The 27,920-nt window shown below is 48.7% G+C and overlaps 2 protein-coding genes across 5 annotated transcripts; one reads left to right on the top strand and one right to left on the bottom strand.

The window, feature by feature from the left end:
• Window positions 1–239: 239 nt before the first annotated feature.
• MATCAP1 (microtubule associated tyrosine carboxypeptidase 1) lies at window positions 240–17,357 on the top strand. Of its 4 annotated transcripts, XM_034425623.3 has the most exons (8): window positions 1,030–1,133; window positions 1,689–1,770; window positions 4,878–5,496; window positions 7,478–7,621; window positions 7,704–7,836; window positions 15,421–15,726; window positions 16,315–16,412; window positions 17,074–17,357. In XM_034425623.3, exons 3-8 carry the CDS (start codon window positions 4,936–4,938, stop codon window positions 17,236–17,238), a joined length of 1,407 nt encoding a protein of 468 aa, XP_034281514.2. In that variant the 5' UTR covers window positions 1,030–1,133; window positions 1,689–1,770; window positions 4,878–4,935; the 3' UTR covers window positions 17,239–17,357. The 4 variants fall into 4 exon arrangements, with proteins under 4 accessions (XP_034281511.2, XP_034281512.2, XP_034281514.2 ...); XM_034425620.3 differs by lacking the exons at window positions 1,030–1,133; window positions 1,689–1,770 and adding an exon at window positions 240–435; XM_034425621.3 differs by lacking the exon at window positions 1,689–1,770 and having other exon boundaries at window positions 993–1,133.
• A 1,809-nt stretch (window positions 17,358–19,166) lies between these two features.
• CIAO2B (cytosolic iron-sulfur assembly component 2B) lies at window positions 19,167–27,452 on the bottom strand. Its single transcript, XM_087877171.1, has 5 exons — window positions 26,369–27,452; window positions 26,197–26,276; window positions 25,994–26,119; window positions 23,801–23,846; window positions 19,167–23,281 (listed from the first exon to the last, which is right to left on the bottom strand). The coding sequence occupies exons 1-5, from the start codon at window positions 26,661–26,663 to the stop codon at window positions 23,184–23,186; spliced, it is 645 nt and encodes a 214-aa protein (XP_087733297.1). The 5' UTR covers window positions 26,664–27,452; the 3' UTR covers window positions 19,167–23,183.
• Between the last annotated feature and the right edge of the window lie 468 nt (window positions 27,453–27,920).

The raw sequence follows: 27,920 nt of genomic DNA, 5'->3' as shown, positions 1-27,920 counted from the left end.
CAATAACGGGGCGGGGGCAGAACCGGTTTGGTGACGTCATACTGTCACCGCTACTGGCTCAGGGTAACCGGGCCGAACCGCGAGGAGCCCCCCACTGCCTGGAGGTCATCCAGTCTAACCCTCTGCCCGAGCAGCTTTTCCCGGCCGGCCCCAGCGTCGCTCCCGAAGTCGCGGTCCAGGCCGGCTCTCCCGTCTCCCCCTCGGCCGGACTCCTGCTGGGGCCGCCGGGCGGCTGGGCACCGGGACGGGCTGGCGAGGCGCGGGGGCGCGACTGAGCATGCTCCGGGGGCGGCCGGCCCGGCGCTGGCCAAGCGGGCGAGACCCACTGCGGAGCGCGGGCGTGGCCGGCAGGAGCCCCCGCGGAGCCCGCAGGACGGCGCCCCTCTCTGCGCCGGGGCCGCCCGGGGGGACTGAAGCCAGGCGGCGGCGGGGCAGGTGGGTGATGCTCGGGCTCAGCCCGTCGCCTGTGCTGGGCGGCGCCCCTTCCAGCCGGACCCGGGACGGGGGCAGAGAAGCCGGCCGGAGGAAGGCAGTTCGGGGGGGGCGGGGGGGTACAGCGAGGGCAGGGCGGGCGCCGGAGGTGGGAGAGAGCGATGTCCCCCCCCCGCCTCGGGCTCCGCAGCGGGAGCGACGCTGCAGCCGGGCCGCCCTGGGGAGCTCGGGGGTCGGGCAGTGGGGGGGGGGAGTCGCGCTGCGGTCTGCCATGCGAAGCCCAGGCCTTGGCGCTCCGTGCCGGCGGGACCCTGTAGCTGCCCCCTTCGAACCCGACGGCGAGGCAGGCGGCGGTCGGCGGCTTCCGGCCCCTGTGAGCGGCTGCGGGGCGGAGGTCAAGCGCTCGGCCTCCGCCCTGCGGGCTTCGGGGAAAGGCTGGCCGGAAACGGCGGCGGCGGCGGAGCGCCCGAGGGCCGTGGGCGGGAGAGGCCTGGCTGGGGCCGCGGGGGTCCCCGGGGAGGCCGGAGAGGCGCTCGGGCGGCGCCGACCCCCTTTGGGCCTTGGGTGGGGGCTCCTTCGCCTCCCTCAGAGACCCCAGGGATGGGCAGTCCCGGAAGGAGAAGAGGGCTGGGGAATGATTTGGGAGATCCCCCCGAGACCGTCGAGGGAACGGACTTCCCCGGAAAAATCCTCGGCCTCAGGTGATAACAATGCCATGAAACCTTTTCCTCCAGCCTAGCGGGGGAGTCGGCAGCGAAGAGGTTAAATGGAGCCTTTTCCGAGCCGCATGAAAATGCACAGCCAAGTTGGCCTCCAGAGTCGGTGGATCTCGCTGGAGTCCAGAATGTTGGAAGCTTTCATGCAACCCGCTTCTCCTCCCTTAACTTAATCGAGATATACTTAACTACCCCCATGCTCCTTTCCCGGATTCAGACATGGGCCGCCCTCGGCCACTCACCTGTATGCGCCACCTTAAGAATGCATCACACCCATCTAGTCATAATGGCACTAACTGGTTTTGGTGGTAGCATTACATGGTGTTTAGAATCTCTGGAAATGCATATAAAGAAGCATATAAATTGCAGTACTTAATATATCAGTAGATTAAAGTTAACCTGGCAGTGAATTGTATGAAACAAAATACGGATTGACCAAGTTTTGAATCTTCTCTAATGGATTCAATGGGTTTTGTTGGCTGTTGTTGCTGTGTTTGTTGCTGCTTACTAGATTTACACCTCCCCCCTTCTTTCCTTCAGCATCTCCCTCCTCTAATTTCCCACCAACAATCCCCTAAGTGAGGGAAGTGAGGCCAAAAGGGTGCCTGGTCCCAGTTCTCAGGTGAGCTTCCCTGGCACATAATAGGGAACTTGAACTTGGACTCCCTGTTACCAAGTCCAACCCCAACCACTTCCCACAGCACTGTGGGCTGCATATGTGGGTCTCCTCAGCCTCCAAGAAGCAGTGACTTGGGGCAGGCAAGCCTTGGTGTGGCTGGGGTTGGAGTGAGTCTGTTGGGCAAGGCTGGTAGTGCAGCAGGGGCTTTGGGGGCAGCTGTAGTCCTGGTGCTGCATCTCCTCCCTCCAACCCCCAGCCATTGTGATGGCATAAGCCTTCCCCAGCAGCCCCAAAGCTCCCAAGGCCAGCATTCTGGTTCCAAGGCTAGCCCAGTGGGGCCAAGCACAGCACCAAGCAGGTGGGCAGCCAAGCCTAGCCAGGATCTGCCTGCCCCCCTCCCTTCCCCCTCCTGGGCATGGAGAGGGCAGAGGGGTTGATCCTGGGAGGCTGTTCAGGCCCCTGAGATCTTGGTTTCCCTCATTTTTCTTCTGGGGTGTGGTGAGATGTGCTGAAAAGGATGTGTTTTATAAAGGCAAGGTAGATCAGCTTAAATTAAGCAGGCCGACATAAGCAATGAAGTTTCTTTTAGGTGTTATAGCAAGTATTTGTGTCCTATCAACTGACACTATTGCAGAATTTTGGCTGACATTCTGTAGGAATCTTTCCAGGGCCATGTCCCCTGGTAATCCCTTCCAAGGTGAAGCAGGCCCTCTTTGGGTGCAGACATTTCTTCCGTCTTCTAAGCTTGACCCGCTGTCAAAATGGATAAGGATATTCCGGCATAATTTGTTTGTGAGGTGTCCATGCTGGCTCCTATTGATTCTAACATGCTTATCCGAGTGCTCACAAACACAGTGTTGATGGACTGTTTGAAGACTTTGCGGAGGACAGAAACCAAGTTGTGGCTCTGTAGTTTCCCAGGTCCTCCCTTCGTCTGCTTTTTGAGGATGTTCCCCAGTCTTCCAGGCCCTTCTCCATATTTATATTCTACGTATACACATATATATATTAAAATGACCTTCCGTAGGTTAGAAAGTCAAAGACAGTGCAGGTCTGCTGGAAGTGGAGAGAGGTGATGTTGAGAAGGCAGAACCCAGAGATTCGGCACCTGTTTTTTCCAGTGAGGAAAATGAAGCTGTGGCTGATTGTGGTTGTGCCACTGGGGGGAGGAGAGAGCCGGCTGCTGAGGATGTACCGGGGTGGGGGGGTGAGAGAGAATTTCACTATAGGAACCGGGGTTGGGTCTCCAAGGCAAAGGGATTGTCTCCCATGCAGTTGCTCAGGAAGGCGGTGGCAGAACCTGTTCCAGTCAACTTGGGGCAGTCCTGGAGAAGGGCCTGGAAAACTGGGGAACAGCTCACCCACTGATCCTGGGCTCCCGTTACTTGCAAGCCTCAATTTACTTTTAAGATTTAGATTAGAACATAGAACGGTAGGGTTGGAAGGGGCATTGGAGGTCTTCTAGTGCAACCACTTGCTCAGCAGAAGACCCTATGCCAGTGATGGCTAACCTTTTTTTTCCTCGGGTGCCAAAAGTGCGTGCATGCCCACAGCAATAAAATAAAAGCCCCACGCACCCCTAGCAGGCCTCTCTGAAGCCTCCAGAGGCTGGAAATGGCCCGTTTCTGGACTTCCGGTAGGCCCGTTTTTCACCCTCCCAGAGCCTCTACGCGAGCCCTGTACTTTCCTGGCATTCAAAATGGGCCGCGTGGAGACTCCTGGGAGGGGAGGGGTGGCATGGGCATGCACGCACGTCTTCTGCATGCGTGGCAGAGACCAAAAAATCAGCTGGCTGGTGGGAGGCGCGCATGCGCAGTGGAGCTGACCTAGGGCGACAGCTTGCGTGCCACAGGTGGCAGGCGTGCCATAGGTTCCCCGTCATGGCCCTATGCCGTTCCAGACAAATGGCTGTTCAGTCTCTTCTTAAAAACCTCCAGTGATGGAGCACCCACAGCTTCATGAGGCAATTAATTGTTCTCTGTGTCAGGAAACTTCTCTTTAGTTCTAGGCTGGTTCTCTCTTTAATCTTCTACCAGTAGCGTAGTTTCATTGAGGAATACCAGTGGGTGTAGTTGGTCAATCAGTTGTGAGTCCACCTGGCAGTGTCTATCACACATTGTTCTATCCTACCAAGAAGTAGGCTGGGATCTACTTTATCAAAGGCCTTACTGAAGTCCAAATAAACTCTGTTCACAGCATTTTGCTAATCCCCTAATTTAGTCACTTTGTCAAAGAAGGCGATAAAGTTTGTTTAGCACAGGGGTATCAAACTCAAGGCCCATGGGCCCGTGAAGGGCTTAAATCTAGCCCACGGGGCCAGATCAAAGGACTGGTCCGCAGTGCCTCTGCTGGTCAGAACAGGCCACGCGGAGGCCTCATGAGGTGCCTGTTTTCAGCCTCCCCAGCTCTCCCCGGCTCCTTTCTACAAGGATGTCCCCATCGGTGTTTGATAGGGAGCGAGAGACCAAGTGACGGCTGCTCCTTGTTCTCCACTCCTCTTTAACGCCTACATGAAGCCGCTGGGCTGCATGGGTGGAGATCACCATGGGTGGAGGTATCACCAGTATGCGGATGATTCTCAATTCTGTATTTCCACCCTTGGTGGCTCAAGTGATGCTGTGGCTGCCCCCTCAGTCCCTGGGAGGGGAAGTTCAACCCGGGGCTGAGAAGGAGGATTTCAGACTGGCACAAGGGAAACCCTTCAAGCGGCTCCTCTTTTTCACTGGGTGCCCCAGTCTTCAGGGCGAGAGAGGCTGTAGCCTGGGACTGGGCCTTCCCTGGCTGACGGGCTTTTCCACAGCGCAACTCTTCTGCAAGCGCTGAGATGAGGTTGGGGCATTGGACTGGGGAGCAGATTGTCATCTCACATCTTCCTCAGATGCTCCCTGGGGACCAGGCAGGCCCCCAGAGACCCTCCCTCCCTGGGGGACCAGCCCAGGAGATGGTCTAGTGTAGTGATGAAGCCCCAGATGTTTTGGGCCAGTCTCTCTCAGCCTGGCCTACCTTACAGGAGTGTTGTTGAGAAAATAGGAGGAAGCATTTAATGCAGCTTGAGTTTCTGGTGAGGTGTGAATTAAATCCAACCAGCTGTCTTTTTCCTCTGTTTGCAGCATTCTCCCAATCCCAGGTTTGGCTTCATGAGGCCTCCAGCGGCTACACAATCACAAGATGGTGCTTGACTCTCCGGCCTATCATCCGCCATTGCATCCGGGGGTTTTCCACGCAGACCCACAATCTGGGAGAGGTGGGAGAAAGAAAGAGAGCCCTCCATGTGTCAGGGGGCAGTCGGACCCCTTCCTGTCCTCTCCTCCATCTCCGGAGTCGGATTCTTCAGGGCCTGGAAGGAGGACCAAGCAGGCAAAACTCGTCCGGGGCTTGGAAGGTCCCCCCGCCTTGCGCCCCTGCCTCGCCTTGCAGGGCCCTTGCAGCTGGATGCACCGGAGCGACAGCAGCTGCCTGGTGAACCAGAAGAACTGGGCGCGGGGCCGGATCCGCAGTGCTGCCTCCCTCCCTCACCTGCCCAGGGCCAGAGCCGAGGAGGGGGCATGCCGGGCCAGGAAGAGAAGCCCCTGTTTACTGGTGGCCCTACGGCCAGCCAACTTGGAGGCAGAGCGAGAGCGATTCTTCCGGTCTTCGTTTGCCTACAACCCTCAGTTTGAATATGGGGAGTCCGTCCCTGAAGCCGTGCTGGAAAAATACCGAGAAGCCTCTGGGCAGTTCCTGGTGCAGGTAGCCTTCCCTCTGGCCGGCTCATGCGGCTCTTGTGGCTCTTTCCCAAAGGGAGCCCTTCAAAGGGAAGCTGCTGTGGTTGGATGAGGACTGCTGGAGGGGGCCAAAGAGGTTCTCGAGTCCATCTGCCTGCAGGCAGCAGGATTCCCTGTGCCATCCCTGCTGAGAGAATGCCCAGGGAAGAGCCTGCCTTAGCATTTGCACCCTTGCAGGCCCCATGCCACGTGCCCTTCCCAAAGCCTTGGAAGGGAGCCCAGGATCAGCGCCCCAGGAGAAGCAGTGGCACTGTCCCCTGGCCAGGCCACATAGAACTTCCCTCCAGTTGCTGCTGGGAGCAGAGTGTTCTGACCTAGGCTTCCCCAGCGGCACGAAGCCAAGTCCTCGTCCCGATAAACCCCTTCTATTTAATTTACAGTGAATTCCTCTCCAGCAAAGTCTTTCCTCCCCCAGCCTTTCAAGATAGTTCACAATTACCGACCTTTATCAGGCTTGGGAGAATGCCAGGCCAATATCTTTCAGACGCTGCAATACTTGGCAAGAATGCAGGAATGAACTAATTGTCTCCTGCAAACACCCCTCCCCTTTTGAGCCTCTTTTATTCCCTATGGGAGGGGCCCTTCATCATCCACTTGTGGCCTTACTCCCAAGTCGACCCTTGTTCCTTAGCTGTTCCCTTCGTCTGGCAACTCTGTGCACGCGTACCCTGGGAACAGGCCCCAGCTGTTCTTCTGCCTCACTGATGTCTGACTCCGAAGGCAGCTGATACCTGTCATACGGCCCTGGCCCCCTCTCTGCCTCGGATGCAGAGCCCTCATCAGACCCTTCCCCAGACTCCAGGACTGGCCCAGGTTCCTCCCCAACCTCCTCACTGTTTGAATCTGCTGTCAGCTATGCTGGCCACTGGCGGGCCACAACACAGAGCAGCGATGGCAAGCCCAGCCTCCCTCCCGGGGCCCTCCTGGGCGCCTGCATACCTGCCAGTGTGGTCAACAAGAAGGACCTGCCAGGGGAAGGAGGGCAGGGATGGGGGGAGAGCAGAGTCTGTTCATCCCTGGATCTTGTTTTGCAGCTCCTTGGCTCATGCCAAGATGTTGAGCCGATTTCCCATATTCTCAGACTTTCTGTTCTGGCAGCATGCCATCTGTTGCTTTCATACTTGAAAATCTTTCAGCCAGAGGCTTGACTGTTTGACCCCGTTCTTTTCCTGGTCTTGTCATGATGCGCACAACAACACAGATAGTTATTTTACACAAGCATCTTGGTAGCGGCAGCCTCCCCAAACTGGATCCTTAATTCACAATCAATTACAAATTGACCATTAGCCCCAGGATATCTCCCAATTACCCCCAGTTTAGGAACACTGGTTTGAGTAAATAGGTTTCTTTCCTTACAAAAGAGGGATTTAAAAAATGGCAGGCTCAAAGAATATGATAAATGGGAGGATCTTGTGCCACCATACCAGCATTTCTGTGCCATCACATTTGCCACTGCAGTAAGGCTAAGCAACTGCAAACCAAATGGCTTCCAAGGAGTTTCTAGTATGGGGCCTGGCATGCTAATAACCCCTGGGGCTACCATGGCTGGTACTTGCCAATTTGATTTTCAGATGTTGATACTTTATGACCTTCTCCAGTTCTGTCCCCTAGTGATGGTATTGTTATGCTGCAAAATGACGACTGGTTTCATGACGCCCTAAACCTGGACTAGCCACACATTTTTGTGTTCACAGAACATGAGAAGCCCCCTCCCCCCAATCAACTAGAGTTACTTAATGTAATGATCTGATTCAGTTAACATGCTAATATAAGGAATGATTCCATAACCACCTGAATCATCTCAATATTTATCTAGTCTAGTGAGATTTGTGAATCCAGTCTTCAGGTCAGGTACCTGGATGTTCAGTGCAATCTTAATTGGTCCCACTCCAGGCTAGAGCAAAACTTAAGAGCTTTTTGATATCCACTTTGTGTATCTGTTGCAGGCTACTGGAATAATCAACGCTGTCCTTCAAAAATACGGTACTTATGAGAGCTTTGAGGCCTCCAATGGTGGAAAGCTACTTACCAAATGCCAAATCTGGTCCATCACCAGGAAGTATATGCAGAAGGAAGGCTGCTCTGGAGAGGTGAGTTCTGGGGTTCTGCTCCAAAGGGAATCATCCTAAGATATCCTGTCTCCATTATTTTCCTTCTGCTTCTTTTCTCCAGGTGGTGGTTCAGCTCACAGAAGACCTCCTTTCCCAGGCGGTCATGATGGTGGAAAATAGCCGCCCAACTTTAGCAATCAACCTCTCTGGAGCGCGTCAGAACTGGCTGGAGGGCATGCTGCGTCATGAGATAGGTCAGCCCTGAAAGATGTCTCCCACTTTTATTTATTATTTATTTATTTTATTAATTTAATTTGTATACCGCCCTTCTCTCAGAAGGGACTCAGGGCGGTGAACAGCCAAAATTAAAAAACATACAAATAGAAAAGTTAAGATAATTAAAAAGAATTAAATCACTAGCTTCCCAATTTAAAACCCCCAAATCCATAAAAAATTTAAAATCCCAATTAAAAACCATTTAGGCTAGGCCGGCTTGATGGAATAAAAACGTCTTCAGGGCTTTACGGAAGGTCCGGAGGTCCAGGATCAATCGTATTCCAGGAGGCAGCTCGTTCCACAGGGCAGGTGCCCCCACAGAGAAGGCTCTCCCCCTGGGGGCCACCAGCTGACATTGCCTGACCGACGGCACCCTGAGGAGGCCCTCTCTGTGGGAGCGTATTGGCCGGTGGGAGGTTATCGGTAGCAGCAGGCGGTCTCGCAAATACCCTGGCCCTAAGCCATGGAGCGCTTTAAAGATGAGAACCAACACCTTAAAGTGCACCCGGAAGACCACCGGAAGCCAATGCAGCTCGCGCAGGAGAGGCGTTACGTGGGAGCGCCACTTCGCTCCCATAATCACCCGTGCGGCTGCATTCTGCACCAGCTGGAGCCTCCGGGTGCTCCTCAGGGGGAGCCCCATGTAGAGAGCGTTGCAGTAGTCCAGGCGTGACGTGACCAAGGCATGAGTGACTGTGCACAAGGAGTCCCGATCCAGAAAGGGGCGCAACTGGCGTATCAGGCGAACCTGATAAAAAGCCCCCCTGGCCACGGCCGTCATATGCTCTTCTAAAGACAGCTGTGTGTCCAGGAGGACGCTCAAGTTGCGAGCCCCCTCTGTGGGGGTCAGTGACTCGCCCCCAATAGCCAGCAATGGCACCAGCTGGCTATACCGGGACGCCGGCATCCACAGCCACTCGGTCTTGGAAGGGTTGAGCCGAAGCCTGTTCCTCCCCATCCAGACCCGCACGGCCTCCAGACACTGGGACATCACTTCGAGGGCATCATTGGGGTGGTCTGGGGTGGAGATGTACAGCTGAGTGTCATCAGCGTACAGATGGCATTGCACCCCAAAACCACGGATGATCTCACCCAGCGGCTTCACATAAATGTTGAACAGGAGCAGCGAGAGGACCGACCCTTGCGGCACCCCGCAAGCAAGGCGCCTCGAGGTCGACCTCTGCCCCCCTGCCAACACAGACTGCGACCGGTCGGATAGATAGGAGGAGAACCACCGCAACACGGTGCCTCCCACCCCTAACCCCTCCAGCCGGTGCAGCATGATACCATAGTCGATGGTATCAAAAGCCGCTGAGAGGTCTAATAGGACCAGAACAGAGGAGCAACCCCTGTCCCGAGCCCTCCAGAGATCATCCACCAATGCGACCAATGCCGTCTCCGTGCTGTACCCAGGCCTGAAGCCGGACTGGCACAGATCTAGATAGACGGTTTCATCCAGGTACTGCGGGAGCTGTCGCACAACCACACTCTCCACAACCTTCGCAACAAAGCGAAGGTTGGAGACCGGACGGTAGTTTGCCAAAACGGCCGGGTCCAGAGAAGGCTTCTTGAGGAGGGGCCTCATCACCGCCTCTTTCAAGGCGGGAGGCAAGAAACCCTCTCCCAGAGAAGCATTTATGATCCTCTGGAGCCAGCCTCGTGTTACCTCCCGGGTGGCCAGTACCAGCCAGGAGGGGCACGGGTCCAATAAACATGTGGTTGCGTTTAACCTCCCCAGGATCCTGTCCACGTCCTCAGGAGTCACCGGGTCGAACTCATCCCAGGTAACATTCTCAAGACCAGCCTCAGTCACCCCGCCGGGATCTACCCAGTCAGAGTCCAAGCCTTCCCGAATCTGAGCGATTTTATCGTGCAGATACTGTGCAAAATCCTCAGCCTGCCCTTGCAAGGGGTCCTCCCGCGCCTCCTGATATAGGAGGGAGCGGGTCACCCTAAACAAGGCGGCTGGGCGGTTATCTGCCGATGCAATAAGAGCGGAAAAGTGGTTACGCTTTGCCGCTTTTATCGCCACTAGATGCCAGATGTCTTAAAAATGAACTTAGATCATTTGGAAATTCATAAAATATGTTGGCCTTAGTGAGATGAGAAGTGACATAGAGGTTTTTTTTCTTTTTCTGAATTGGTTGGAGCTTCAGATTTAAAGAAACTCCAAGGAAAGCAAAACCACAACTTGAGGTTTCATCCAAATTGGAACTGGTTTATCCAGCTCCAGTGTAAATACTCCAAGTGTGGTTTATGTTTTGTAGGGAGATTTTGGCAATACAGTGATAGTCCTCAACTTATGGCCACAATTAAGCTCATTTCTATTACTGAGTAACTTAATTGTTAAGTGAATTTTGCCTATTTTGCCCTTTTTCTTGCCAAAGTTGTTAACTCTGAACCAGTTGCTAACAGTTGAATCATTTCAGGTATAAGTCAGTAACAGGATTGTTAAGTGAATCTGGCTTTCCGATTGATTTTGCTTGTCGGAAAGTTACAAAAGTTGATCACATCACCTTGGGACACGGCAACCGTCATAAATGTGGGTCAATTGCCAGCCGTCTGAATTTTGATCACATGACCATGGGGATGCTGCAATCGCCATAAGTGTGAGAAACAGTTGTCCCTTTTTTCAGTGCCTTGGTAACTTCGAACAGCCACTAAATGGTTGTAAGTTGAGGGCTCATTATCCTCCATCTAGCCATCGTCTATCCACTGCAGGATGAAGGCCTCTTCCCCATGTTCCCAGCCAATACGATTCTCAGCTTTCCTTTGCCAGTTGGGCCCACAATACAGGTAGTCCTTTGATTTAACAACAGTTCGTTTAGTGATCGTTCAACGTTACAACGGCACTGAAAAATGTGACTTATGACCATTTTTCATAGTTATGACCTTTGCAGCAGCCCCATAATCAGGTGGTCAAAATTAAGATGCCTGGCAGCTGATTCACATTTATGACAGTGGCAGCGTCCCGGGGTCACGTGATCCCCTTTTACGATCTTCTGACAAGCATTATTTTATGAAAAATCATAAAATGGGGCAAAACTCACTTGGGCTCTATGGTGGTTGTCAGTTGAGGACTACCTGTACTTGCTGGTGTCATCACTCCGTCTTGTTTTAGGTCTCTTTCGTGGACGCTTTTTATCAAGAAGGATCCATTCTGTGACTGCCTTGGCCCACCTACCCTCCGGGAGGGTTCTTGCTAGGGGACCGGCCCATTTCCATTTCAATTTTTTTACTCTCTTGATGGCATCATATATTAGAGAACAAACAAAATATACACACACAAAAGTTGAGGACTACCTGTATGAAAATCGTTGTTCAGATGAATCCATGAAACTCAGCCCTCAGATACCACTTTCTCAGTCACTGCCAATTGTGGCTTTCTTCTCCTCTCTTCCCTAGCATCGTTTCTCTGGGGTGATGTTCATCCCCCTTCACCCTCTAAGGGTCCAAATAAAATTGGAATTTTGAAACTTTTGTTTTGGAATTTTGGAATTAGTTATATAGAACAAACAGCTTCTTGTGGGAAATAGATCCTGTTTTGGTTTTTACAAGACAAAACAAAGATAAACAATTTTATAATTTCAAAAACTGGACACTAGATGGGACTAAAAATTTTAGACAGAGGAAGCATATGCAAAAAACGTTCTCACAATTAAAATACTGAAGGAGACTATTGAAGAATGGAATCAGAAAATAATAGCCGCAATATCAACAATGTAGGTATATCTTATATCTGTTTCTATGGATAGATTGTATCCAAAAGATATCATTAAGGAAAGGACAGGTGTAGAACAAATTTTATCTGACAAGACAGCGATGGTATCATAGTTGGGTTTACAACTGACAAGCCAAGAGTACAATATAGAAAAAGATGTTTCACTGAATCCAAGTTCAGTGGAAGTTTCAAAGAGTAAAAGTAAAATACAAATGACCAACCAAGAGAATGACCTGGATAATTTTACAAAAGAGCCTTATTAAAGCCTTGAAAAACTCTGTGATGGGACAAAGAAGAAATGAAGAGAAATCAAATAAAATATTTGAATGAATTAAAAATTATTTTAAAAATAAAAGGCAGCTGATGAATGGCCTCTGGCCAGATCTGGAAGGACAGTGGCTTCATGAGGAAGTCAGGAGTGGTGCAGTAATGGGTTGCCCCTAGTTCGGACCGGTTCTATAAAACTGGTAGTAAAACTGGCGGGAGGCTCCGCCCACCGACCCCGATGTCATCAGAACGCTTCTGCGCATGTGCAAAAGAGTGCATGTGCAGCCCCATTGCAAACCGGTAGTAAAGATAGGTAGAACCCACCCCTGGAGTGGTCGTCCTACTTTCACGGTCCATCTTGCGGCTGGCCCTGGAAACTAGAGGAGACGTTTCAGTCATGTTTCAGACCATGATGAAGTAGTGAGATAGCTTTGGTGGAGCTTGTAGATGACCTTTGGTGCATCTATCTGTGTTCTCCTTGATCTCTTGGTGATTTTTTAATACCTTCAGCACTGATGTCCCTCCTACCTGAGCTGAGGGGGAGTGGGGAGAGCACTGTTTTATGGGAGTTTTGTTCCTTTCTCCAGGACCAGTTTCAGTTGTTGGGGCAGAGCGGTGGCTCCCTCAGCCTCTTCATTGTAGAGTGCTGCAGCTTCTATCATCTTTCCCCTCATCTTCCACAACTACATGAAACAATATGCTGATGACACCTCATTATATCTTTCAATCCTGGGCTTGGCCAATCAAGGCTCCGTCCCAGTGCTTGGAGGCTGCACAGGTGTAGATGGGAACAACTGTCTCTAACTCAATCCTGGATGTTTCCAGGATTGGCCATGTTCCACCCTTCATCATGGACAAGGTAGCATTTCCCATTCAAGAGTGGTGTGCAGTCTGGGGGTTTCCCAGAATTCTTAGCTCGATTGTTATTGTTACTTGCAAAGTCGTGTCCGACCCATCGCGATCCTGTCCTCTACCATCCTCTGGAGTCCATTTAAGCTCACGCCTACTGCTTCAGTGACTCCATCTAGCCATCTCGTTCTCTGTCGTCCCCGTCTTCTTTTGCCCTCAGTCTTTCCCAGCATTAGGCTCTTCTCCGGGGAATCCTTCCTTCTCATCAAGTGGCCAAAGTATTTCAGTTTCATCTTCAGGATCTGACCTTATAAGGAGCAGTCAGGGTTGATCTCCTCTAGGACTGACCGGTTTGTTCGCCTTGCAGTCCAAGGGACTCGCAGGAGTCTTCTCCAGCACCAGAGTTCAAAGGCCTCAATTCTTTGGCGCTCAGCCTTTCTTATGATCCAACTTTCACAGCCAGACATTGTAACTGGGAATAACCTTGACTATATACACTTTTGTTGGCAGGGTAATGTCTCTGCTTTTTAGTATGCTGTCTAGATTTGCCATAGCTTTCCTCCCCAGGAGCAAGCATCTTTTAATTTCTTGGCTGCAGTCCCCATCTGCGGTGATCTTGGAGCCCAGGAAAATAAAATCTGTTACTACCTCCATTTCTTCCCCATCTATTTGCCATGAGTTGAGAGGGCCGGATGCCATGATCTTAGTTTTCTTAATGTTGAGTTTCAAGCCAACTTTTGCACTCTTCTCCTTCACCCACATCATATATGTCTTTCATTTGAATGGTCCTTCAAAAATGGCGAAATTTTTGCCATCTCTGCTAAATTCACTACTTTTAATGTCCATTCTTCAATAGTAGGTAAGTCTTCCTTCTAGTACTGTGCCACCAAAAGTCTGGCTGCTGTTATTAAATTTAAAATCAACTTAGTCTCTATAACAGTACAATCTGTAATTATACCTAACAAAAAGAACTGTGGAATAAATTTTATCTTCTTTTTGAGAATATTTTGAATAATCCACCATATTTTTATCCAAAATGCCTTAATTTTTTTACATGTCCACCATATATGATAATACGTGGCATCATCACATTCATATCTCCAACAGTTAGGTTGCACACTTGGATACATACAGGCTAACTTTTTAGGATCTAGATGCCATCTATAAGACATTTTATAAAAATTCTCTCTTAAATTTTGGGCTTGCGTAAACTTCACATTTCTAACCCATATTTTTTCCCACGTTTCCATCATTATTGGTTCTTCAATATTTTGTGCCCACTTTATCATACAGTCCTTAACTAACTCCGTTTCTGAATCTATTTCTACCAATGCATTTTATATCCATTTGACTTTGATTTCTAATTTGTTTCTCCTCATTTTGCAAGATACCAATTTTCTGATCTTCTCTCCATCTAGCTTGCAACTGTACATACTGAAACCATGTTTGAATTATCCTTTCTTCTCTTAGTTGATTCAGAGATTTTAATTGTAATATACCTCTTTCCTTGTTAAGAAGCTCTTTGTATGTGGTCACATCTTCTTTTTGTTCTACACTTATATTCTCTATCGCGTCTGGGTATTTCCCCATTGGTAACTTCTCATTTAATTTATACTTATACTTTTGAAGGGGTAGTTCTTGATAGGAGTGTATAAATGGTGAGCCCAAAGTGTCCATATTGTTTCCATTCCATATTATTTAGGTTAACAATAAGACTTTAAGTAATGTTTTAAAAAATAAAATTACCATCAAAGTATGAGACATTAACTAAGAAATCCTGGATATTTAACCATTAAAAGATGAATTTATTTAAAGTATTGAAGTGGAACTAACACTGGCATTGGTCTCTAAATATTTTTCAGCCTTGATGCAAAATTCCTTTTCACAATATTATTTCTTTCCCACAAACCAACAGTTTCATCTACGTATTCTCTTTCTTCTGGGTGATACATTTTGAAATGTTCTTAATACAGTATTTTTTCTTGCAGACAGTAATTTCTAGCTACTGGACAGCTTCTAGATAATATACAAATCTTAACTTTTTTATACATCTTTAGGACCTTCTAACCAATTGGGATTATATTTATTGTATTCCCATAATATTTACTGTATAACTGTATCACTTCTACACATTGAGGTAGAGAGTTGATAATCATTGGAAAAAAACGCTAGTGTTTGCATATAACAGCATTTTGCCCTCAAAATCAATTAAGCAAATTCATTTAATCTCATGAATCTGTCCTTATTAGGCCTGTTATCAGATTGGCCATGGCAAGTTCCCAAATTGCTTTCTAATTATTGATAAAAGAATTCCATTGGTAATTACATGAGTCAAATAGAGAATTGCTGATTGTGCGCCATTTATGCCCTTATCTGGACCGACCAACCTGTAACATGCTCTATGTGGGGCTGCCCCTGAAGAGCATGCGGAAGCTTGAGCTGGTTGAAAAGGCAGTGGCCCATACAGTTTGAAATGTCAATTTCCCTGTCGGTCACCTTTTTTACTAGAGCTGTGTTGGTTACTGATTTGATTCTGGGTGCAATTCAAGATGCTGGTTATTACCTTCAAAGCCCTACATGGCTTCCGGTTAGGTTATTTGAAGGACCACCTCTCCCCAGCCAATCAAAGCAGGTGCTGATTTCTTGAACAAAATGAAGGGATGTTCAATAGAAGCAAAGCCAATTTTCAAAATGAGGCTATAATAAGCTACATCCTCTTTCCTAGGCACCCACTACATCCGCGGAGTCAACAATGCCTCCCAGCCATGGCACAGCTCAGAAGGCCGCAAGCAATACAGCCTAAAGCCTGCTAACCCCACAGAGGAAGGGTTGGCCAGTCTGCACAGTGTCCTCTTCCGCAAGCAGCCTTTTCTCTGGAGGGCTGCCCTCCTCTACTACACCGTCTGCCAGGCTGGGCGCATGTCCTTCTGCGAACTCTTCCAGGACCTGGGGCGCTACGTGCAGGATGCCGGGGTGCGGTGGGAGTACTGCGTGCGAGCCAAGCGAGGCCAGGCCAACACCTCATTGCCAGGTAGGGGGGTGCACCTATTGATCGGCCACCCTCTGGCCACTGCCAGAGGCCAGCTGGCCTACCCTGTGCCTTCTCTTCTGCCTTTCCAGCCAGCTGGTTCCTGAGAGAGAATGCAGGGAAGTGCCTGCCTGCCTGCCCTCCATTCTGGGGTGAAAGGCCTAGGTGACCGTCACCGTCCCAATTTCTGATCCTCCTTGCAACAGTCCCTGGAGCCATTTGGCTTTTAAAGTATTTGTCCCTGTGGAGGCTTTTTAGAAACCTAATTGACATGCAGGAGGTTTGGGGGGCTTCAGCAGCAGCTACCCCCTCAAGGTCACCTCTCTTCTCCCCTCACAAATTTTCAAAAGCATGGAGGCAGAAAGAAGCAGCCAGTCACAGAACAAGCAAATGTCTTCCCTCCCAGCCTCCTTCCACGTCCAAAAGGATTCCTCGGTAACCTTTTCCAGAGGCAGCAGGCACAGAGCCCGTTACAAAAAACTCCCCTTGGTGGGATCTGTGTGTTGCCAGGCAAGGTGGGAGGGGGCTCTGAACTGAAAGCAGGGGTTTGGATCACACGCACAGATTTGGCTGGTTCTTCTTCGTTTGCAGGCTGCTTCAGCAAAGATCAGGTGTACCTGGAAGGAATCCTCCAGATCCTTCGGCATCGACAAAAGATTGATTTCCGGTTGCTGGCTGCACTGGGGAAGGTATGTGGAGCCCACTTGCTTTTCTCTCTGGCAGCGGAGACAGATGGAGGGCAAGGAGGAAGGGCTGGCCAGGGGAAATCTTGGATCTCCCATTTCACAATTGCTGAGACCTTTGCTTTTGAGTGGAAAGGGGCCGCTTTCCCCCCTGAAAACTATGTTGCCTAGTGCAAGCTTGGACTTAAGTGATGTTCACACCGATTGAGCAAGGATTAACATTCTCTGAGAAATACTTCTCTAATAGACCCAGGGGTCTGTTTTCATCACTCGTTCATTTATCATTCACACCTTGGAAATACTTGCAGGGGACCTAACTTTAACAAACTGCTCATAAAGTCCCCCTAACTTTAGCAGCCATATTTTTTCTAAAGGCTGGCCCGAAGGATCACATGAGTTATCAGGTTTGAAGCAAAAGTCAGTGTGAATGAAAGGCATCATGCTTAAAATCCAGGAAAACTCATACCTAGGTTTATACATTTATGCATTTTTCTCCAGTGAATGGCTTTGGGGGAGTCCCATGGCTTGGTTGGGCACAGCCAATTTGGCCCCGCTCTTTCCACTGCTCTAGGTAGCCAGTTACGAAACACGGGCTGTTGCATGTGCTGTCATCACGAAGAGATTTAAATCATGTCAATGAGTTAACATGCAAATGTCCTCCGTTCAGGTCTCTTATGAAGATGTGGACCACCTGAAGAAATACGGGGTGCTGGAGAAGGCCCGAATCCCCCACTTCATGCAGGACCTTGAACGGTATATGCAGCAGCTCAACCACATAGTTGCCACCAATTGTCTCAGTGATGAAGAGCTGGAGCTGCTGATGCCGGAGTGAACTTGCTGCCTGCCCCTCTGCACTACTGCTGGACAGGCTGTGCTCTCATTAAGATGCCTGAAGCCCAAAAGGAGAATTTTGTTGGACTTTGGCCTGCTGAAAACAAACCAATGGCTCATGTGTTCTATTTATTCTATTTATTGGGGGTGTCTGGTTTTGACTGTGAAGTGAAGCAATCAGAGCAAGGTCCTACCTTTTGAGTGTCCTAAGAGAGAGCTCAGCTACCTCTCCTGGAACTTTGTTCTCGGCCAGAGATGTTCTTAAGCAGATTGACAAAGATCAATGTCTGGATTATGCCTTTCTTCTGTGGACAGGTTAGTCTAGATGGCTTAGAACCTGCTAAAATATCCTTAGGCAATATTTTCGGGGTTCTCCAATTGAGCCAACTGAGTGATCTCCAGATGGCCAGAAAAGATTTTTTAAAATGCTGCTTAAGGGCAGGTGCGGAAATTCTTCAGCATGAGTTTGGTAGTCCTTACTCTCTAATAGTGTTTGAAATTATATCTGTAATTGAGTGAACTTTCAATCTGGCCTGGTTGTGCTTGACAAAGGCCACAGGTGGATAAAGGGAGCCTGGAAAGACACTGGTTAATTTCTAAGAAAATCACAGCAGATCCCAAGAATTTCAGATTCCAAATGGTTTTACAAGGGCAACAAAAAGCCTTCCTCCCTCACCTGTTCACCTCCACACTTGCACCTTAATCCACAGCACACCTGTCCTACCGCCACCTGATAGCAGATGTTTGTCCTCGGTGGGCTGTGGACTCTAGAAAATGTACGGAGGAACATGCAGAACTGAAGTCTGCCCAGGACTGGTTTCCAGCCAGATTTTTAGGCCAAAGGCCTTGGTGTCTGGGCCTGGACAGTATCTCAATAGCAAAAACTAACTTGCCTTCCAAACCACAACTAACCAACTCCTCCTGGCCTTTCTCCCAAATGTAAGACACTGAATAGCTGTCCTTATTCTTCTGCTAGTTTAAGCTACATCTTTTAAGAAAAGCCAAACATATTTGGGTCTAAGAATAGAGGAGATTGGGCTGCAGTCAGACTGATAAGCCATTCGGCAAGTGATCACTCATGGTGGGGAGACTGGTGGGAAAATGGCAGGGGCTATCCCTAGAATTGGGCCATTATAATAAAACCAATGCAGCTCCTTAACAACTTCCCTATCTTAAGCCAAACTCTTGGCTTTAATGGGAACAGTTCTGAGGTTCTCTGGTACAGAAAAGGATTTTGATGTCCGAGTCTGTCTTACTGGGCTTCTTAGGAGCAAGATCTTCTTTCATTTTGCTACTTGAGGGTGGGTGGTTTTTCTGCCTCTTCTATTAAGGATGGAGAAAATGGTCTGCCCTTCCCTTCCCTAGCAGCCTTCAATAGCCTGATGACCCTATGCCCAGCAAGGACTATAATGGGGCAGCTGGGACTGGTCAGGCCTGTTCTTGAGTGTAATACAGTCTCTCCGTCCTCAGGTCAAAGGGAAGAACTGCCCAGGTGGCTTTTTGCTGTTTCAAACTTTGCTTATTTGGGACCCTTTTCCTCAGCTTTTTCGGTCTGATACCCCATAGATGAGTTGGGACTAAAATGGCAAACTCCCAGGCTGTCACAGCTAATGCCTCTTGCAGAATGAACTGGATGAAGGACTAGACTTGGCCTTTTTGTCCTGGGGTCACATCAAATGTAAATAGATAAAAGAGTCAGATGGGACCAAAAAAACATTTTTGACAGCAGCTTTCGGAAAGCAGCATGACTTCATTGCATTTTGTTTATTCCATCTGAACAGGCTGAATTGGCCAGGGAGCTGAAAAGGTTTACAACCATAAGTCGATATAAAACTTCCTTGGCAGGCAATGGCCAACGGAACCAACTGTAGCATCCCTCCACTATAACACTGTAGCATAATTAAGCAATATTAACACCATAAACTATCATACAATTATCGAAAGAAGTTTATTGGCAGATGTGTTCTATTTTCAAACACAGGAAATGAACTTGTACCCATGTATTAAATGAGATTTAACTGAACCCCTTTCAAAAGGGTTTATTAGTTTCTGAATGCTTCCTTGCTGGTAGCTTATGCTGCTGAAATGTACAGAATACAGGAGACCCTGGACCATTTCAGACCAATGGCTCCTTAAAAACTTCCAGGGATGGAACATCCACTTCTGGAGGGTAGCCCTTCACTGATTTGTTCTCATGGTCAGGAAATTTCTCTAGTTCTAGAGAATCTTGCACCCATTACTTGTCTTGGTGAATACTTTGCCTCCCTCATCTTGATAGCCCCTCAAATATTGAAACAATATTGAAATATTGAAGCTATGTCAGCCCTAATCCTTTGTTAAACTAGACATAACCATTTATTACAACTGTTCATGTTTGTCTCCAGACCCCAATCATCTTTGTTGCTCTTTTCTGCACTGTTTCTAGAGTCTCAACATCTTTTTTATATTGTGGCCAGAAGTGGATGCAGTATTCCAAGTGTGGTCTTACCAAGCTAGTATAAGAGGTATTAACGCTTCACATGACTTTGAGCCTTGTTGATGCAGCCTAGGACTGCGTTGGCTTTCTTGGCAATTGCGGCACACTGCTGACTTATTTTTAAGTAGTCATCCACTAGGACTTCAACATCCCTCAGAGTTACTGTTGTTGAGCCAGGTACTACCTATTATATACCTGTGCACTTCGTGGTGGTGGTTGTTTTTTTTTTTTGTAAAATCTTACTTTTCACATCACTGAATTGCATTTTGTTGGCTAGAGCCCAGTGTCTGTCAACATCTTTCGGGACCTTAAGCCTATCTTCCAAAGTGTTGGCTATCCCCCCTAGCTTGGTGTCATGTGCAAATTTGATGAGTTCACTTTCTAGTCTCTCATCTAAACATTTATGAAGATGTCGAAGAATACTGAAGACAAAATCTTTAGGTACCCCACTGCATACATCCTTCCATACAGAAGTAGTTACACTGAGGTTATGTTAAGTATGGTTTGTCAGCCAGTTAATCCATCTTGTGATACTGTCCATTCCACATTTTTCTCTTACCAAGAAATGGGTTGTAGCCTACTTTATCAAATGCCTTACTGAAGTCCAAGTATATTATGTCCACAGCATTTTGTTGGTCCGCTAATTTAGTCATTGTCAAAGAATGAAATGAGATTTGTTTGGCATGATGTTTTGACAAACCCACGTTGGCTTCTAGTAATAGCTTTGCTTACTTCTAGGTGTTCACAGATCCATTGCTTGATTCTTTTCCAGAATCTTCACAGCTATTGAAGTCAGGCTGATTGGTCTGTAGTTTCCTGGATCGGTTTTTCTTTTCTTTTTTCTTTTTGAAGATGGGAACCACGTCAGCATTTTTTCAGTTTTCTGGTAGTTCTCCGGTGCTCCAGGATCTGTGAAAGATATGTTTCAGTGGTTCTGAGATCATGTCTTGTCAACTTCTTCAGAATTCTGGGATTTGGTCCTGGTGATTTGAATTTGTCTAGTATGGATGGGTGCTGTCTTAATATTTTCTTGCCTATTTTGACTTGGATTCCTAGTATACTTTTTACAGTTCTGCTTTTGATAGATTGGACTTTTTTCTTTTGTTAGAACCTGATGAAAAGAATGAATTAAGCAGTTCCACTTTCTTTCTGCTGCATTTTGACCCAGTGTGTTTGCTTCCAACATCTCCTGCTTTGTATGAGTTCCCCTTTTGTCATACCACTTGGCTGATTGTCCCTGCATTTTATGCTTGGAATTAGCTTCTATAAGTTTGTCTCCCTCCTCTTCCAGTTTTAGTTTCAAACTCTTGGGATAAGGCGAGTCAGTTGGTTTCCAAAGATGTTCTTCCCGCTAATTGTGAGGTGTAGCTCAACCCCTGCCAAAAGCCCTTCATGTAGGTGTTGTAGACCATGAACTAAGAACTGAAAGTTCTCACATCCATACCATCTCTTAAGCCAGCTGTTTACTTCAAAAGTTCTGCCTTTCCTCACTGGATGCTTACGTTTCATTGGGAGCACAGAAGAAAACACTACTGTCCTCATCTCTTTGGCTTTCAGGCCAAGGTGCTCCTAGTCTCTTGATATTGTTTCCAAGGACTTTGTTCTATCATTCATCCACACATGAAAGAGGAGAAAAGGATAATAATCTGTGGATTTAGTTATTTTAGTAAGCCTCTCAGTTGCATCATGGATCTTGGCTCCCAGGTGACAGCAAACTTCCCTAGTTCGATTGATTGGTCTGGTTCAATTTCCCTGAGCACTGAGTCTCCTATCACCAACACACGCCTTATTTTTTCTTAACGAAGTCTGACCTCTTTTTTCTATAATTGGTACATTCAATGATGTCCCTTCTCTAGGTGTTTGCTCCCTTTCTTCCAAGGGGAGGTAATGAAATTGATGGTTCACTCCAAGCAGGCCTGGACTAGACTGAACTGGGTCCCGCTCCCGCCCCCCGCCCCCCTTTGTATCAGTGACAAGTTTGCCATCTGTCTGTCTCTATGGGTTCATTTTCTGTGTTAGGTTAATTGTTCCTTTACTGTGTTCAGTTTGGTTGCAAGTTTCTTCCTTTAATTGGTGTTTCTCATATTGTTGTTTGAATTCAAAGTAGCTATATCTATCTCTAGGCCCTTTGCTTTTTTCTCTAGATCTTTAATTGTTTCAAGTTTTTCAGTTAGTTTACATTTTGTAGATATAATTTGTGTTCTCTATGGGTATAAATATATATGTGACACATTTTGCAAATATGTAGATGGCCTCTGGGCATGTGCTGCTTGCCTTTATTGCACTAGCCCCACTCTTTTCTAGGATGCCCCACCCTCTTAAATTGGTGCTCTGGAACAGAATCCAGATGGGCTGAGCTGTTCCAGACCCCAGGAAGGAACAATGGGGCCTCCTGAGTGGGAGGAGGAGAAAGGAGAGGTTGGGGGAGGGATGCTGCAAAGAGCAACAGGAAGCCATGGGAACCCTATGGGGAAGCAAGTAAGCAGGAAAGAAGGCGGAAGGAGCTGATCCTGAGAAAAAAGGAGGCCAAAGCAAGCGCTGGGTGTGCAGATGAACATGGCTAGAAGGCAGAATGGTGGATGCTTTAGCACTTTGGGAGAGCCAGACTATTGTGTGAAGCTGCACCAGATTTCTTTTGCAGGAGCATATGATATAGTGGCTGTGTTTTACAAAGTGTGTGAATTTGGCCACAGGGTGGCTGAATTCTTAATGCTAAGGAGCAGTTTTCAGAACTTTTTCCCCAGTTCTGCTCCATGCTCAGATTTATTGGGCTGCACATTTGGGCAAGCCGGCCTTCAGGCCTGGCAGCACCAGGGCATTTAGCAGAATCCCAATTGGCCTGTCAGCCCCAAAAGGCTGAAGGCCTCCAAGGACATGACAGGCCTTGTGAATAAGAAACATATCCAAGCCACTTTAAACCTTTAACTTGGTAGCAGGGTAGATTGCATGATGAATGGTTGAGGGAGATAGGTAGGTCTACCCTACCAAACATCATAATGATTGCAGGGAGATGATAACTGTCCTCTGGTACTTGAGGGACTGTCTCAGAGAAGAGGGGATCTCCAAAGCATCTGAGGGCAGGACTAGTAGTAATAGGTGGAACCTTGTTAAAAGGAGATCCAACCTAGGAGAAATTTACTGAGAGTGAGAACAATTAATGGAATAGCTTGTCTCCCGGGGTTGTGGGAGCTCCATCACTGGAGGTTTTCAAAAATAGACCTATTTGACTAGGAAGGTGTAAGGCTTCTGTTACTTACTACAAACACCTTCCCCTATTCAAATAGAATATTTCAGAACCACATTTATCACCAATTCTTGAAAGAATTTAAATGGCCTTTTTGCTAAGGAACTACATTTTTTTTTACTCCAACGTAGACAGAGGAGATAAGTAAAAGACCTTTTTCCACCATGAAGCCGGCCTCCACCAGACCTTGAAGATGCTCTCAGAGATAAACACACACACAGAGACACTAAGATCTTCCCGACAAGCACTGGTTCACCACCTGGAGCAAGTGCATGTTCTCTAAGGCGGCCGCTACTCTCTCTTTGTCAGCAAGTTGCTTGTTTACTGTGGAAAAGCAGTCCAGATATAGTTTTAGTTAGATTGTTGCCCAGCTAAGAGACAACCAACAAACAAGCAGTTTATGAGTTCCCCATTTCTCCCCAAAACCAGCAAAATTATGTTTACCAACTTATATTTAACATATGAACAATACAGATGTGTGCATTTTGCCTCAGACTCAAATATATAACACTTATTTTTGCAAAAAAAAAAAAAAAAAAGATACAATATGAAGGTAGAACATAAATTAAAACACATTCATATTAAGGTGTTTAAGATAATTAAATGGCCATTTCTAAAGAACCAATAATCCAAAACATCTCTTGGAAATGAATCTGCCCTGTCAGCAGAGGGTGACAAAGGTGGGGGGGGGGCTGTAGGAGAAAAAGGCACTTTTTTTAAATGGGCAGTAAAAGCATCTGAACCCTCTCTGAAGCACCTTTTCTGCTTTGCATCTGAGTAGCTGAACATCCTCAACACAACCTTGTCAAAATGTGTGCTGAACATGAAACATAAAAACATTACCTGCATGCTCAGAAGCATGTGTCCCAGGTGTTATGTGGACATCCACCTGAAAAGGAGACAGCAGTTCAAGTTACCAGAGCACTGATGGTACCTGGTTTGGGCCTGAAATGTCTGCAAGAAAACAACCAAGCCCAGAGAGCGCCAAAGAACCCCTCCCTCAGTTTGCATAGCCCCCTGAAAGGGATGCAACAACTCTTTCATTGCAATAACTCTTTGTTTTTAATTTTCAGAAAAAAAACAGTTCTGATTTTTTCAGGTTATGTACTGCCCGGGGCTCAACTTCATTCAGTTCTTGGATGGGGGGCAGAGGCAAGGGCGAGAGGAAATAGTATAGGGAAGATGGAAAAAGCACTACCACAAAGTTTTTCCTTTGCACACAAGATGCCAATTAAAGTTGACTTTTTGAACAGAAAGCAAAACAGAATAAGTTGGTCAAATCTGAAGATAGATATTGCAAACCTAAATGTAATCAAATTAGAATGTATATATTTTAATTATTGGAGCAACTGGATTACTTTTCTTCCCCCCTCAAATCTGTCTGCTTCTCTTATCTTTTAGATTGTAAGCATGCATTTAGCATGTTTATTTCCCAGCTCATTCTGGGAGTGCCTTCTTTTTGCCAAATAACAAGATCAGTGTCAACAGAAGCCAAGAACTGCTATCGGGCTCTCTGGATGCAGCCACCTGAACAACGTTGCATGTAACATTACAGAAGATGCTTGAACCCCCAGGGATCTAAGAAGCCTAACAGCCACCCTGAGAAAAAGGGCAAATCGTAGCAATGGATGAATTGCTGAAATGAACTGAGGGGCTGTGTGGAAACCAAAGGTGACATCATAGGAGGTTTACTGCCTTGCAGGTGCCCTTAAATGGCACATGACAATGTGATTACCAAAACTATTCAAAGCCATCAATAACCTTCCTTTTCTCATGATCCACTGCAAGACAAATAACATAGCCAAAAGGTATCTTAAAAGAATCTACTAAGATTATAAGGGGCTGGGAAGGATTTTGTTCATTAATTGTATCTTGGCAGGAAGGCCTTAAACGAGAACTAAAGGGGAAGGGATGGCAAAACTGAGAGTGGCCACCAAAGACTTAGGACAAAGAGAGAAACTATGCCCCCCCCTCCCCAGGAAGAAACTGAAACCAGGGAACAGAGAAGCCTGGAGATGGTGTCACTTAAAATCTTGGTTATTCCAATGAAATGAATATGGAAAATAAGCAGGGAGAGTTAAGGATCCCAATCCACGAAGATGACCAAGATGTGATGGGCATCACTGAAATTTGGTGGGAAGGTACTTTCAGTTGGGACACTCAACGGAAGTTAGAGTTTATTCAAAAGGAAAGAAAGGTGGGACACAGCGTTGGGGATGGGGGTAGTGTGTCCCTCCTTGCTTTTCTTAACCTTCAGTAGCTTTCAATAGCATTAGCCTTGGTATCCTGGACTAGTTCCAGGAGTTAGGAGTACTGGTTGTGCTGGTTCTCTTCCTTCTTCCTGAACTGGTTCCAGAACCCACATCTGGGTTCAATTTGCCCACTCTTTGGAACATAATTCTCCTAGGGATTAGAATTGGTCCAACTCTGCTGGCCTTTGAAAAGATCTTGAAAACATGGTTTTGCCAATGGGAATCGGGAAATGTGGCAAAGCTGGCACAGAAATTGTACTAATTACTGAAATTACCTGAGTTATGAATTTTATGATTTTAATGATTTTTTAAGATATGCTATATGTATTTTTTTAATGGTTGTGATATTTTATGATCTGTAAGCCACCCCAAGCCATATGTGTTTGTGTATACATATGTACACACACGCACATTTAGCAACTGTATACATAAAATGACCAGTTTTTCAATGGAGTGTGCAACAGTAATAATGGAGGGCTGTAATCACCTTGACAACTGTATAAAATCTAATCTGCTAACAGAACTTCAACAAATTTTTATCCTTTTTTGCTGCAACTTCAAAGTGGCACCCATCCTCACCCCAAGGGAGCAAATGGCTGCAGAAGCGAAGGTGACTTGCACCTTAGAAACTTTCTGACTTATACACACCACGCATTGGCGGAATAGGCTACTGCGTGGGGTTTCCTTCCTTTGCTGGATGATCACAGGTCCCACGAGGACCCTGCACTGAGCAGGAGCTTTCAGGTCTTCGTCTGCTCGCTCTGACCGCCCTCCCGCCGCTCACCTTGAACCTCTCCGGGAGGGACCGGATCAGCTTCACTTTGATGGAGAGGCCGATGAGGGTCGCCATGCTGCAGTGCGGGATGGTGGGCGTGAACTCCACCGACACGGCGCTCTCGGGGTCGCTCACCTGCGAGGGGGCACAAGGGGGCTCAGAGGCGGCGCCGGGCGGGGAGCCGCGGGCCCCTCACGCGCTCGGCCTCCCACCTGCACGCGGAGCTGCTCCACCACGTTCAGCTCCTCCAGGGTCAGCGGGTGCTCGGGGTCGTGGATGCCGCGGATGAGATGTGCTCCGTCAAGGAAGGCCGGGCGCGCAGGGAGGACCCCGACCGCCCCTCCCCTCCCCTCCCCCTCCCCCCGGGCCTTCGCCAAAGGATATCGAAGATCTCGCGGTCGTCGATGGCGTCGGCCAGCCCCTCATCCTGCTCGCGGGCCGTGGTGGGCCGCTCGCTCTGGCGCCGGTAAACCAGGGGGTTGGCGTTCTCCAAGCCGCCGCCGCCGAGCGGGCCCACCATGACGACTGCAGGCCGGGGGCCGACAATGGAAGGGCCGGCTGCGGTGCGGCCTACTTCCGGCGAAGGAGAGCTCGTGCCGACACACCGCTTCCGGGTGAGGCCAGGGGACGTAAGCGCCGTTCTCCCGTGCGCCTGCGTAGTAGTTCTCCCGTGGGCCATTTGCCGCCCGTCCGGAAGTGAAAGACCGATGAGGGAACGGAAACAGAAAACTCCGCGCGCCTCGCTGGGCCCGGAGGAAACTGAGGCCCCGTGGTTTGGTTCCGGGATGCTTCCCGGTGAAGCTCTCCGTCGGATACCCCCTTCAAGGCGCGTCCTCCTCGGCCGCTTCCCTCGCGGCGCCCCCACTGCGGCTCGCGCCGGTCAAAGGCCGGTCTCGGCTTTTCCTGCGCCCACGTTTAACGGTTTTATTTCCCCTGTTCGGTAGCGCTGAGGCTGGGTCCGAGGGTCTTTCCGGAGGGATTCCGTCCCGACCCGAGGAAGCGGCCGCTCTCTTGGCCGCAGAGCGGCGGGTCTTGCGGGACCTCTTTCACCGCGGCTTCGCTTCCTCTTTTCCGGCCCCTCCTTTCCTCGGGTCGAAACCCAACTCCACAAGAGCCGCGGGACCCGGTTTTTCCCCTTCCCGGTGGCGGACGTGCCCGATGCCCCGGCCTCCCCTTCCCCCATCGGCCCCATCAGGCGGTTGGAGCCGAGCCCGGCGGGCTGCCGAAGGAGCTGGAGGCCGTCGCCTTCTAAAGCCGGCTGGGGGGGGCTGGGGGGGGCAGGGCGGGGAGGGCCCCCCCCCCTTTCTCAGCCTTCCAACTCTGGTGTCTGTATCAGCCCAACTCACGAAACAAGCAAAGGCTGATTCCCTCCACGCCCAGCCCAGCGCAGCCTCCTTCCTCTCATCCAAACCACCGCAAGTCAGTCACGGGCATTCTCGGAGTTTGGGGGCTCTGCGCAGCGGCTCCTAAGGCTGCCCGTTCGGGGCGGAACTCGGAAGCCCCTCCGGTGGAATCCACTGGCTCAGCTTGGGAGTTGCACCCCAGGGGCCCTTTTGGTCTTGACTTCCCACATCCTCCCCAGTTCCTCCAGTTTCTCATCCTGCACTGCTGCTCCTTGATGTTCGCAACCGCTGCTGTCTTCTGGTCCTTGTCTGCTGCCACCATGTAGGGTTGACTGGCCGGTAGCTGCCCACTTATCTGGATCTGGTACCAAGTCCCGCAGGTCCTTATCCCTCTTTGTTTTCCACAACCATAAATGGGACCTTCCATTTAAACCCGGAAGGGTCTAGCCCAGTGGTTCCCAACATTTTTTTGGCCATGCCCCAACTAAGCATCTCTAAAATCCTGATCCCCCCCACAACACACACACATATAATTCTTACTATTCAAAAAGTGAACTCCTACTCACGCGGAAGAAGCCTAAAGGGCCATTAAC

This window comes from Pantherophis guttatus, chromosome 11 (genome assembly GCF_059756535.1).
Source record: "Pantherophis guttatus breed Tessera chromosome 11, ASM5975653v1, whole genome shotgun sequence".
NCBI lineage: Eukaryota > Metazoa > Chordata > Lepidosauria > Squamata > Colubridae > Pantherophis > Pantherophis guttatus.
This window is presented reverse-complemented; position numbering and strand designations above follow the sequence as displayed.

What these genes read in the sequence shown, in the direction of transcription:
- MATCAP1 (XM_034425620.3), top strand. Translation starts at nt 4,936, where the DNA reads ATGGTGCTTGACTCTCCGGCCTATCATCCGCCATTGCATCCGGGGGTT. An exon ending in CATGCTGCGTCATGAGATAG is followed by an intron (nt 7,837 to 15,420) that starts GTCAGCCCTGAA and finishes CCTCTTTCCTAG; the next exon opens with GCACCCACTACATCCGCGGA. An exon ending in TGCTGGCTGCACTGGGGAAG is followed by an intron (nt 16,413 to 17,073) that starts GTATGTGGAGCC and finishes TCCTCCGTTCAG; the next exon opens with GTCTCTTATGAAGATGTGGA.
- CIAO2B (XM_087877171.1), bottom strand. Translation starts at nt 26,663, where the DNA reads ATGGCCCACGGGAGAACTACTACGCAGGCGCACGGGAGAACGGCGCTT. An exon ending in CGACGACCGCGAGATCTTCG is followed by an intron (nt 26,277 to 26,368) that starts ATATCCTTTGGC and finishes TTGACGGAGCAC; the next exon opens with ATCTCATCCGCGGCATCCAC. An exon ending in TGGAGCAGCTCCGCGTGCAG is followed by an intron (nt 26,120 to 26,196) that starts GTGGGAGGCCGA and finishes GCCCCCTCGCAG; the next exon opens with GTGAGCGACCCCGAGAGCGC.